The sequence below is a fragment of the Mangifera indica genome, chromosome 19 (assembly GCF_011075055.1).
Source record: "Mangifera indica cultivar Alphonso chromosome 19, CATAS_Mindica_2.1, whole genome shotgun sequence".
In the NCBI taxonomy this organism is placed as follows: domain Eukaryota; kingdom Viridiplantae; phylum Streptophyta; class Magnoliopsida; order Sapindales; family Anacardiaceae; genus Mangifera; species Mangifera indica.
This window is the reverse complement of record NC_058155.1, coordinates 1789080-1802413: the sequence shown is the minus strand read 5'-3', so window position 1 is coordinate 1802413 and position 13334 is coordinate 1789080. Positions and strand designations below refer to the sequence as shown.

Below are 13334 nucleotides of genomic sequence, written 5' to 3'. Positions count from 1 at the left end.
CACAAATGCATTAGCCATCTTTGTACTAGACTACATGTCATCATAAAAGTGTTTTCTATAAAGGCTAAAAGAACCTTAGACTAGGAGAATAAAGTGACCAAAAGTTTTTTAGATTTTTTTTTTTAACTCCTAAGAGGAAAAAGATTCGAAGGTACTAGAGATTGGCAAGGAAGGAAGCAAGAATGACAATTTCCCTTAGGGATCACCTAAATGTGATCTACTAACAGAGACATAAATGTTTACTTAGAGAAAGCTAAGCAAACCCAAATGACCTGTCCAAAATCTTACCAGCTCTAGAACTCAACTGTGTAACCTTTCGAGGTGAAATCTTAAAGGTCCATATTAAGAGAAAGACGATGTAAACAATAGTTTTTTTAGAGTTAACAATTTTCAATATGACTCGTTAACTCAACACGACATAACATGAAAAAAATGGGGTTAGGATTAAGTTTTTTCTAAGCCAAATGACTATTTCCTACCCAAAGTATGTGATTTTCTCAAGTTTCTCTCCGTTAACTTTAAAAATCTCATTTACCTACTCATAAACTATTAAAATTAATGGAACCCTAACCCCTGAAAAGTTTATCTCATTTTCCCCCCTAAAATTTTAAAAGCTAACAATTTTCTCTCAAACAAAGTTTAAAAAAACAACATTTTTCCCCTTAGGGTTTTCAGTTTTTTAGAGTTAGTTTTATGACGTTGTTTCTTCCTCTCTGGCGACCTCTAGGCAATGCCTCTTCCTCTTCAGTGTGGTCTCCTTCCAATGATTGTCCTAAGCACAGTCGTGGATGAAGACTCTTCGTCAACGACTCATCTTCATTGAGGAGAGTGCCCAAGACAACTATCAGAAGGAGGCCACACTGAAGAGGAAAAGGCATCACCTAGAGGTTATTGTAGAAGAAGAAACGACGTTGGAAAACTAACTCTAAAAAATTGAAAACCCTAGAGGGGGAAATGCTATTTTTTAAAACTTGGGTTGGGAAAAATTATTAGTTTTTAGGGTTTATGGGGGAAAATAAAATCAAATTTAAGTTTATTTTTAATAATACAGACAAAATGATGATTTTACCCTTGAAACCGTTAATTTTTACTGCCATAATGGGTAAATGAGATTTTCAAAATTAACGGGGGAAACTTAGGAAAACAGCATACCTTGGGTGGGAAATAGTCCTTTGGCCTTTTTTTTTTATACAAAATTTATTTTGGATCAATCCAAATCACTCAAAATTAAATCGAAAAGTGTTAGGGTTCACATGAAAGTAACCTAATACGACTCGAACCAATTCAAATATTTTAGAGAAATGTTACTTTAATAGAATTTATTCGAAATAAATTATAGAAATGTTAAAAGGTAATATCAACAGTAGCTAAAATATTTACAAATTACATATAGTTGTATCTTTATATAGTTATTATTACTCATATTATTTTTATTTTTATTTTAATATTTTATTTTATTATTAAGTAGTAAAAATGTAATTTAGTTAGTTAGATTATTAATGTATTTTAAAGGTCTTAGTATGTAATTTTAGACCATTTATAAATAAGACAAAATGTTATATGTGTTTTATTAATAATAGGTTGAGTAATTTAGTAAATAAATTAAAACAATAAAAACACTCTAGAAAGTGAAAACAATAGATAATTTCAAGTCATTTTGGGTCGAGTCAGGTCAACTCAAATATTCAAGAATTAGGTTAGAGTTAAAAAATTTCAATACAATTCTAATTCGAATTGGGTTAGAATTAAAAGTTTTTAACACGAAACTCAAATTGACACAACCCGACAATACGAACTGTCAGGTCTAGTTTTTTTCTCAAACTTAAAAAGCCTATTTTACATAATCTTTTACTGTCCCTGTATTTGCACAGATGTTTGCTAGCCCTTTAAGCCTATAAACTGCATATATAAAGGTTATGTAGATGTTTCCTCCATAACCCATATTGCCCCACCTAGACTAATTGAGTCATACCTTGACCACATAAGTGTTAACCCTAAAAGGAAGAAAGACATTGTATTCAAATATCATATTCAAGGAAAGACAACATAGAAAAGACAAAAAAGGCTCTAGTACAAAGAAATGCCCAGATATAGAAAGAAATAAGTTTGAGGGAGTTGATTTTAAAAAAAAAAAAAGAATAGAAAGAGAAAAGATCACTCCCCCAAGAAAAAAAAGAAGGAAATAAATAAAAGCACAGAGAAAAAAAGGAAAGAGAAATCATGGAGAAAAAAAGACTACTCCTCTCAAATACAAACCAAGTATATGAGTCAAAAGGGGGGGTGTTAGTTGTGTAGTTACATATTCTCTTCATTTCTCAAGATTGTAAATTGCTTGAGGACAATCAAAGGTTTAAGTTTGAAAGAATTTGTTACATTTAAAATATGTGCCCATAAATTGCGTCTAAAATCATTAATTTATGTATTTTAGTAATAAAATAGTTTAGGATTTTTCATTTATTAATGCTTATATTTATGTCTTTTTACTATTTAATTTAATTTTGTTTTATAGGAGAAAATGTGGAAAACAAGAAGAGAATTCATGAAAAGAAGGGAAAATTAGAAGAATCTCTTAATCACATAAGAAAAAGCCAGATTCACAGGCAAGAAACAAGAAACAATCTGCAGCTATCAATGCTAAAAGCAAATCTAGAAAAAGTGAATTTGGCGCTAAAGGGAATTAAGAAAGGATCTAGTATTCTTGTTGCCTCATAGAGACAAATTATATAAAGCCAGTAGAGAAATTAGCGAAAAAGAGTTCTTTCATAGACACAATTCATAAAGAGCTTTAGCGATACTGAAATTCACTATCTCCATTTTGTAAGCCATTAGAAATACAAGCGGCATTGCACATTAGTAAATGAAAGCAATAGTTAGAAACTCGAAGCACCCATACATAACACAAATACAATCTTTTAATTTTTGCTTTTGAGTGTAATGTTTACATATATATACCATCGTGTGTTTATTCTTAGTATGAATGGCTAAACCTTTTCATTCTAGGAATTAAGGGGAATTTGATATTCCCTGTAATTTTGTAATACATTATTTATATTTTATAATATCATGATGTTTTGATTTAATGAATGATTATTCCTTGCTTGTGATAAGATAGTAGCCCATCTACACACATGTCAATAGGCTTGCATAGACTATGAAAAAGTAGATAAAAAGTTAATGAATGCATTCATTAAACCTAAAAGTTTGATACTCGAAATAGATCAAATTCTTGTAGAGTAATTGAAGTCACAAAATGTAAAGGTAAATATTATTCAAGTAGCCATAAAAGGAGGAGCTCATTTGATATTTACGTACGTAGCCAACCTTGGAAGGAAAACTAAGATAACTTAAGATATCAACCATTAATGCATCACAACTACTTTAGTAATTGTATACAATCTACAATCTTACATAGGATTGTCAGTGAACTTGAAGTCCTAAAAGTTTTTCCTTATACAAAGTTCAATAGTAGTGTTATAGTCATATGTCACTAATTACTTTAATTAGTATTTACATATATCAATAGTCACATTTTTACAATACAAGCATCCCATATATACAGTCTCTTTAGCTAATATAGACTTCAAAACAAATAAGTAATTAGTTTCCCAATCTCTATGAGATTAATATTTACTATACTTCTTTTTTATTTATGCACTTGCAAGCGAGATACAACATCCTACACTTAGCTTATATGTGGTTAAAGCAAATGTTTTTGGTATCCTTTTATGCCCATCAATATACTCTTGACTCTTTCGTGCCCTAAGTACATAAGTTATGTCACACAACCAACTAAGGCCTAAATTGAACTCGACATATCTAATTCTCTCATGAAAGTAAATGACATCTCAGATGTCTACTAATTATTATGTCTCGTGGATATGTTGGTCGAACTTTCATGCTAACTAGTTATAATACCCTAGAAACACAGAGAAACTGATCTCAATTCCTTATTTACCATATACACATAGCTATGAGATTGCTATTTGAATTATCATGTTGGGATGGCCCTTGTAATGTCTCTATCCCTTACCATGTACATTTGAACTAAACTGAAAAAAGTGGTTAATATGTCTTGGCGCCAAGTACATGATGCATCTTATGGGTATTTATCTCTTGTATAGCTCTATTGTTTTAACATACTTAGCCACTTATGCACATAATTTTTGGTTATCCTAGTGTACACCACTTTTCTTAATCTTTTCTATTTTCAATTTAGATTCATCATGATTGAGGTTTTCGTTGTCTTTCACACAATCAGACACCTTTACTATAACTGGTTATCTTATCTTGTACTTGCTAAAGCTTTTATATACTTTTCCCTTTCTCTACACATAGCTTAGGGGTAAAATAATCTTTTTACTCAAATTACATAAGCATCCATTAGCCCTACTCCTTGTACCTAACACATAGCCTAAGCAAAAGTGTTCTTATACTGGGAATAGACATCCCTCTACTTGTTAATTAATGGTCAACCTTACATTGACTAACGACATTAAATACTACCATACATGGTTTTTCCTTCCCCTAACACAAGCGTTCTATTTTGAGAAAACCACACACAGGCATGTGTCTCATACCACATTATCGTGTATCACTTAACCCTAAGATGAGCACATTTGAAATAGATTAGCTCTCTTCTACAAGGGGATACACAAGCGCATGTGACTACCTACATGATTGTGTATCGTAATATGAAAATTACATTCTATTGGTTTCTACAATTTCAGTTGAACCAAACACAATCCATAATTTCTAATTCATGCCAAATAGTTTTTAATTGATCCACAACATGATTATAAAACTTTGTGTTCAACAAACATGATTTATATTATCAAATAATAAACATATTTCATGACACATAGTAAACCAACATTACTTACGCTTAAATATGTAATGTATAACACTATGAAATTATCATGCTAACTTATCTTGTTCGATACCACAACATCAATAAGTCATTCAAAATTCTATGTTCTTCCATATAACATATTGACAAATGAAACTGCAATAATCAAACTCAACTAACCACATAATAGGAAAAAAGAGGCTAACCACTTACTTGGCTTCTGTCAGTTAAGCTTTCTTTGCATAGCTATAGAGTTCCTTTGATCTAACCTCCTTCTAAAGCTTTGTAACAACTCTCTGATCTTCTTCTTTCTCTTTCTTTGGCTATTGAAAGAATATAAGTACAAAAAAAAATCGAGTCTTGTGCCTCTTTTTATATGCCAAACAAACACGACACACAATTGTATGCTTCACATGCACAAGTGTCCCTATGGTTACCCATTAATGGCATTTTTTTGAAATCGTTGTGAAACTAGTTCTTATCCAATTTCAAATTTAATGAACAAACATGGGTGTGCACCCCTGCGTACACAAGCATATAGGTTCCCACATATTTAATCATTTTCGCACCCTCAACATGAAATGACTTTTCTGCCTTTCTAAAGCATAAACAGGTGTCACTCATATGTTGCACAATCGTCCCTACTATAAAATCAATAATATTCCACTCAAATCATAACAATACTGAGGAAAAGATGAAAATACCCTTAAGCCTACCTATGGGTGTTATAATACAGGACCGTACATCCCTAAAACATATAATCATAGTTGTGCACCCTATACACAACCATGTCATCATCTACCTAGCAAATGCATAATCATTCATCCCTTTGTGCAATGTCATGCACCGTCATCTAAACTGAAAATTTTAGCAATCCACTAATAAGTATTTATGCTTTATGGTGTGAAAATTAAATCTCTAAGCCTTAGGTCACGTTTTTCATTCTTAATCATCATATTTTCACATATAGTCACACATAGATCCACAATACATAACTTTGCTCCATATAGCATTTCATCATGCCAACACTAATATGTTATAGTTATAGAATATCAAAATCATTTATTCATAATACTACATTTATAAGAATGAAAACATCTCCCTACTTTCTTGGTATCTAAAAACCTTGCTTTCTTCACATGGCTTACTCGAGTCTAGGTCTCTCATTTTCTATTGATCAGACTTTGATAACTAATACTGAGAATCTCTTCTTACACCCTCTATTCTTTCTTATTATTCTTTCTAAAAACTATTAAAATGCAATTGTGACTCTTTTAGACAAAAACCAACTCTCATTTATTTTTGGACAAATAATGTTAATCTTGACTGTGTAATCTCCTCTCACAATCATCTAGACAGTTTTGTCCATCCTTATCATGCCCCATGATATTCAAAGTCATGTTTATCCGAAATTCAAATCTATGCATGGTCATAGATCATCCTCAAACACGATACATGGTGACCAACTCACATAGTTTATAATCGGGTATGCACCACAAATATACACAGTCGTACTTCTTTCTATAGTTAGAGAAGTTCTACATCTTACACTAAAGATGATCAAATTGCCCTCACTACAAATTATAAGTTGCACTACTAGCATGCATAGCTCTACGACATACTTTACCTTAAACAAATGCATAAATTGTAGTTATGTCAATCGAACAAGGTTAAGCCAAGGATTTGGCACGTTAGTTACATAAGTAACATAACTATACAATCCATTTTCCATAGGCACATCTATTGGACTACTACATGTATATATTTGCCCTATTGTAGGTGTCTATGAAGAATCACATAAGTGTCCTCTCTCAACAACATTCTTAGAAAACATATCCTTGAAAACATTTATAAGAAAAACATATTTTCATGGGTGTCATAAAATTGTACATGACCCACATATGTACTATAGGAACCATAGACCCAAATGTGTAATATAGGATCAAATTCCACCTATGTTTTACACGAACTCTAGGCCAACTTGTGTACTATAAAATTGGGTCCCACATGGCTTTACACCTAAGAATTTAGAAAGCATGTAAAAACAATAACTTATCTCATGTATAAAAACTATTATATGATTTCATGACAACTATGAACATGTACTCAAGCCTCTTATAAACTTTGCTTGGGCTTGCATTTGGCCTTTTCACCTTTCATAACTCATATGCATGGTCATACTCATGCCTTATCTATGTGAGTTACAAATATCCTAATCAACACACAAATTGTTCATATCATTGCATAAAATGTTCAAGTTAGATGATAATGCAATATCTTCAATAGAAAATTGTGAAAGTTTGATCCATTTTATAAAAAAATTAGATCCTTCAATTAGAAAAATTAAAAAGTTAGATCCCTTCGATAAGAAAAAAATAAAGTTTAATCTCTTTATTTAAAAAATAATAATCCAATATATATCTAATAAAAATAATATTTAAAAAGTGATCAATGTTAGAGATGACAATTTCAATCCGACTTTAAAATCCTTGACCCATCTTTACACCAACGAAAAGAGAATTCTTTTATAAAAATGGAAACGAGGATAGAGATTGATATCTTCTATGGGAACAAGGACAGAGATAAAAAATAAGGTATTTGGTCTCATCCCTCCTTGTTGTCTTCCTTAGTTAATGTCACATATCTTATTTATTAGTTGATATAACAATAATTTTTTTAAATATAATATATTTAAATGATAGTAATTGTGTTAGAATAATATTTGGATGTGGGTTAATCTCACATGCTTTAAAATATATTAGATATATAATTAAAATATTTAATAATTTTTGTATAATTAATATATATTTGATCAAACTTATGATTTTGTTAATAAATATGTATATATCAGAGTAGTTGATATTAACAAGAATATTTATATAAAAATATGAGTTTTCAAATGTTTAAAATTTATAAGCATATGCACTTATCAAAAACTCGTAACATCAAAAGAAAATCATCAAAGAAAGTAGTAAAACTCTCCAAAAAGATGTTTCCGTCGACTAACCTAAAATCTTTTGAATGAATAAGTGAAGGTAAATTAGCAATTTTTTCTTTTTGGCTAAGTAAATTTATATTAAACAAAAATAAACAATGAGCCTACAAGTAAACACTCAACTCCAAAACAAACAAGTTCATCATATTCAATGGATAAACGTAACAAACCAAAATTAAATTCGGACTTTATACACGTGTAAGGTTTAAGGGTATGATTGATTTCCAGGTGGCTATTAGCTAAATCATAGGGGTATTCTAGGAAATTCAGAGAATTTAGTTGAAGATAATTTGAAAAAAATAGAACATCCTTAAAAATGTTTAAATTAAATAAAAATATATCCCTTTTTCTATTTATGACTTCAAATTTTTCAGTATTTGACGCAACGTCTTTATCTTCTCTCTGTCTCTCTCCCTCGTCTCTCAAGTAAGTAATCTCACCGAAGAATTTTTTTTTTTATATTTACTTAATAAATTGATTTAAATTTCTTGTTTTGTTATTTTGTGTCGAATCCAGTTGATTTCGATCTTGATCAGGCTGTAATTGTTCTGAGTTTTTTTTTTTTTCAGTTTGGTTGACTGTTTATATTTATCATCGGTAAACTCGCGCTTAAATAATGATATTTTTTTTTTCATCACATATATTTAATAATTGGAGTAATCGTGATTCGAATTTTGTTATTTTTGCTGTTTAAATCCGTATATGATCGTTTTACAGTACCGGGAAAAGTTACTAATATTGTTATTGTGTTTCTGCTCTTGGCTTTATCAGGATCGTGAATTAGGACTAAATTGAAGGTTGTTTTTATACCTCAATTTATCAAATTTTGTAAATAAAAAGCATGTAGTAAATGGGTAAGATTAGAGTAAAATGGTCAGTGTAATTGTTGATAATGAACAGTGTTATGCAATGATATGTCAGGTTGTATGTTTAGTTTGCATGTTCAATATTTCGTTAGATACAGATAGGATGGTAGTTGGAATGGTAAATTTTGGTGGGAAGTTGGATTGTGGCTAGAAGAACATCATGGAATGTAATAATTGATCGAAATTGTTTTTGATGTGTTCTGGACTGCAGGTGAAGTAATTTAATATTTACATAATGGGTGGAAGTGCAATAGATAGTCTGATAGATGATGATTGGGAGCTCCCTTCCCTATCCAGTGGAGAACGGACTGTCGTTTTAGTTGGTCGTACTGGCAATGGAAAAAGTGCCACTGGGAATAGTATTCTGGGAAGAAAGGCTTTTAAGTCAAGGGCTAGTTCATCGGGTGTTACTAGTACATGTGAATTGCAGAGAACTCAACTCAAAGATGGCCAGATCATTAATGTTATTGATACTCCTGGTATAGCTTGAGTAACTTGGATTGATTGCACAATTTGCAATTTTAAATTGTACTTGAAATTTATTTATGAAATAAATTAATGTCGTGAGCCATTGCAGGACTCTTTGATTTTTCTGCTGAATTTGAATTTATTGGGAAAGAAATCGTCAAATGTATTAAGTTGGCCAAGGATGGTATCCATGCAGTCCTTGTAGTTTTCTCAGTGAGAACCCGTTTTTCTCAAGAAGAAGAAGCCGCACTACGCAGCCTGCAAACTTTATTTGGAAACAAAATTATAGACTATATGATTGTAGTCTTCACCGGTGGGGATGAACTTGAAGATAATGAGGAAACATTAGATGACTATTTGGGTCGTGATTGTCCAGATCCTTTAAAGGTTTGTTTTTGAACTTAAGTTTGATTGATTAGCAGTGTTGTTTATTTTCTTGAAGGTCTTTGTTTTGAGTGAATGTATTTTGAAGTTCTAGTGTCCTCTAAGGTTGGAACTCCCTAGAGTATTATGGATCTATAAATTTTATATTTGATTTAGCAATTCAAATTTTTTATTGAATCTAGATTTCCATAAATTTACTGGTTTGCCAGTGAGGGACCACCATTTGCTACATAATTGATTTTTTTGAAAAACTGTGAAGTGTTACAAGATTAAACTTTCTTTGAAGCCTCTATAGATCTTTCCTCATGATTGGTTTTTTGTATTTCTTTCTTTCAGCTGTCTCTAATTTCAGTGCTATATGTTTTTTGGTAGCAATAATGCAAACACCTCTATCCCAACATTTACTCAGATGACTTTTATTTCTAATTTTTTTCAATTGAAAAATCTTAAAAGTAAGTTCACTCTTTTATTGCATTAAATATTTGAGCAGATGGTAAAAATTTCTTCTAGCCCTAACCTTTCAACCAACAAAATGGATTAATCCTTCACTGCCTCTTTTTTGGTACTTATTTTTCTAAATGAATGGAATTAAATTGGCTGGAATAAATGCTGCTAAAGTTTGTCAAGTTTGCTGATCCTCAACAAACTATCATCTTGTGTCTACAAATTGAGGCTTTTGCTTGAGTTTTGTGAAACAATCACAGAATTTCATGCCTTGTTACATAATTTAAGGAATCTCACCTTATGAATTGAAGTTACCGATTAAGAGCCACTGATTTCGAGAAGGAAAACTTTTCCATCATGTTCTAATTGGTGGGTTTTTCATTTTCTCTGGTGGTTCAATACTGTTTATCTTTTGTTTACCTTATAAATATATTTTCTATGACTTTCTTTTGAGGTTGTGTTATACAGGAAGTAGGTATTTATTGTAAATCAAGTCATTTTACAAGCAATGTGAAACCATAGTCTCAGAACTTTATGGTTTACCTTGTAAAACGTTATGAGCACATTTGATATCGTTTTTAAACTATTTTATTTTGTTAGCTTTTTTTTTTATAGTCTGAACATCTGCAAGCTCTAGTTTTAAAATGTTCACTAATTCTTTAAAAAGGCTAATATTAGCTATTTTTTATTTATATTTTCAGGATATTCTTGCATTGTGTGAAAATAGACTAGTGCTTTTTGATAACAAGACTAAGGATGAAACCAAAAGAGCTAACCAAGTTGGAGAGCTTCTCTGCCTTGTTAACAGGGTCACAGCGCAGAATGGTGGACAACCATACACAGATGATATATTTGCTGAGTTGAAGGTTAGTTTGTTTACCTTTTTTTTTTTTTTTTTCTTTTTTTGACTCATGCAGTTTACATTAAATATGTCATGAAACGTCTTTATTTGATATACAGAAGGGGGCTATGAAACTTCGTGATCAACAAGCGGAGGTTGATTGCCTGAAGGGATATTCAAAACGAGAAATTTCAGAGCTGAAGGAGCAAATAGAAAGATCATATGATGCCCAGCTCAAACGAATTTCTGAGATGGTAATTTTGTTATCTCTTTATCATGTATTAATTTTAGCATGAGTATTTGTGTTCAGATAGCCTGAGTTGTATAATTACATGGAGGTAAAGTACAACTATGGTATAACCTTATAGATTTGGGGAAAACAGTCCCTAGAAAGATTAAATTTAGTACCTACCTCTCAAGAGACCTTAACTTACCATTTAATTGAAGAAAGCTCTTTTATAAGGCCATATTTTCACATATTTTTATTTGGTGAGTATTAGTTAAATATTCCATAAAGGTTTTGTAGATGTTCTTTTTGCATTTTGACTTTCAATGAATTTAGAAACAATAAGAGTACCTGCGGTAGTTTGCTCAAATTGAATTGCACCCTATTCCTAGTCATTATTGTCAACCATTCTTGTACTGTATTTCTTGTTTTACTTCTAGGAATTTCGTTATCTAATTTTATGAGTATATCTTGTTTGGATTGTTGAATATATGTTTAAGGTTGTAGTGAGTCTGGTGCAATTAATTCATGAAGGCAACATCAATTTGGACAAAACTTTAGAAATTGTTGAAATATGTAATTTGTTTGTTTGACTTCAGCCTGATGCAAACATTGTCAATAAACTCTTTTTTGGTGGGAAAATTGTGGATATATGTCATTAATATGTTGAAAACTGTAGATATATTTCTTTGAGCTCCCATGTTTTTATTCTCTATAGCCATTGTCTATGGTATGATTGTAAATTTATTGTTTGCAATCCCTTATGTGCTGCTTTACATGGCCTCAGACATTTTTATATCATTGAAAACGGTTGTAGGATTCTAAGGGTCCTCCAGCAGTATCAAATTTAGGGATGTTATTTTTCTTGGGAATAGTCTTAATTTGATAAATTTGGTATTATCACAATCTTTTGATTTGTGATTGCTGGAATTTCTCAAATTTGTTGTAGAAAAATACTATTTTCTGTGTGTTGATTATGGTAAGAATGTTAATTGAATGATCTTAGTGTGAATTACGATGACATCCAATGAGATTGTTGTTGCCATAAGTAACATGCAAGTGATCATATATGAGATTAATAAAATATCTTAAGAAATATTTTTGGCATTTATTTCTGCTCACACACCCTTTTCATATTTTTGGGCACACACCCTTTTTAATATCTTAAGAAATAGTTTAGTTAATGTTTAATTTTTTTTCATTTATCAAGAAGGTTGAGAAGTATTGTCTTATACTGTTAATTTCAGCCTTAACGGTCCACATTGATGTTTTTAAATAGGTTGAGTCAAAGCTCAAAGAGACAACTAGTAGGCTTGAGAAGCAATTGGCAGAGGAGCAAGCTGCCCGATTGAAGGCAGAGGAGAAGGCACAAGCAGAGCAAATGAGGTCAAACGATGAAATTTGTAAGCTTAGAGAGAATCTTGAAAAAGCACAAAGGGAGACCGAGGAGCTTCGAAGGAGAGCTGAAAGTCGGTGTGCTATTCTTTGACCGGTCTTCAATCATTTGTGAGTGCATTATGTGCGTTGTAATGAAGAACACCTAAGATTGTTATCTTTGTTGCTCTTTTTCCTACCTTGATGTCAATATGTTCTTACTGCAAATATATGTGATGTTATCTAGAAATTGCCCAATCTTTTATTCTCTATTACGTAGTAACTTTTCACTGCGTCATAATTACCATATACTCATGTTTAAATAATTAATTTATCATATCGCTCATAGATTAAGTAAAATTTCAGTACTTGTTGAATTCGATGTGATACAAATATGGAACAGAACACGGACCATTTTCTATTTATCACCAAAGTAAATGAAATCTGCAATGGAAAATTGTAAACATGTCTCATCTCCTGTTGCTCTTCAAAGTTTTACAAATGCAAACCTAAGGTTGGATTTGAATTGAGCTCGTTAATGAGCCTGAAATGAGTCACACATAAACGAGCTCAAGCCTGAGCTTGAGTTTTATATACTTGAAAAAACAAGTTTGAGCTTTGAGTTGAGTGGCTCAGTTAAGCTCGCGAATTTTCATTTCTCAAGCAAGGTGAGACACTGTCCTTCTAGTATAAAGTTTAAAATCAACATCTGTAATATTGATATTTGATTATAATATATTATAGAATTTTTAAACATAATATAAAGATTCTTACTAAAGTGTTAGCACAGTCAATTTTGAAGACACTTGTCTCAATTCAAACAACTTAAACATTATTATAAAAGACCAAGACTCATACAAAAGATCATCCCAATGTCTAATCTGGGTACA

At 31.2% G+C, this 13334-nt stretch overlaps 1 protein-coding gene across 1 annotated transcript; it reads left to right on the top strand.

The window, feature by feature from the left end:
* The first annotated feature begins 8142 nt into the window (after positions 1–8142).
* LOC123203687 (immune-associated nucleotide-binding protein 9-like) lies at positions 8143–12702 on the top strand. Its single transcript, XM_044620133.1, has 6 exons — positions 8143–8267; positions 8919–9186; positions 9285–9562; positions 10705–10869; positions 10964–11098; positions 12350–12702. The coding sequence occupies exons 2-6, from the start codon at positions 8943–8945 to the stop codon at positions 12557–12559; spliced, it is 1032 nt and encodes a 343-aa protein (XP_044476068.1). The 5' UTR covers positions 8143–8267; positions 8919–8942; the 3' UTR covers positions 12560–12702.
* Positions 12703–13334: the final 632 nt, after the last annotated feature.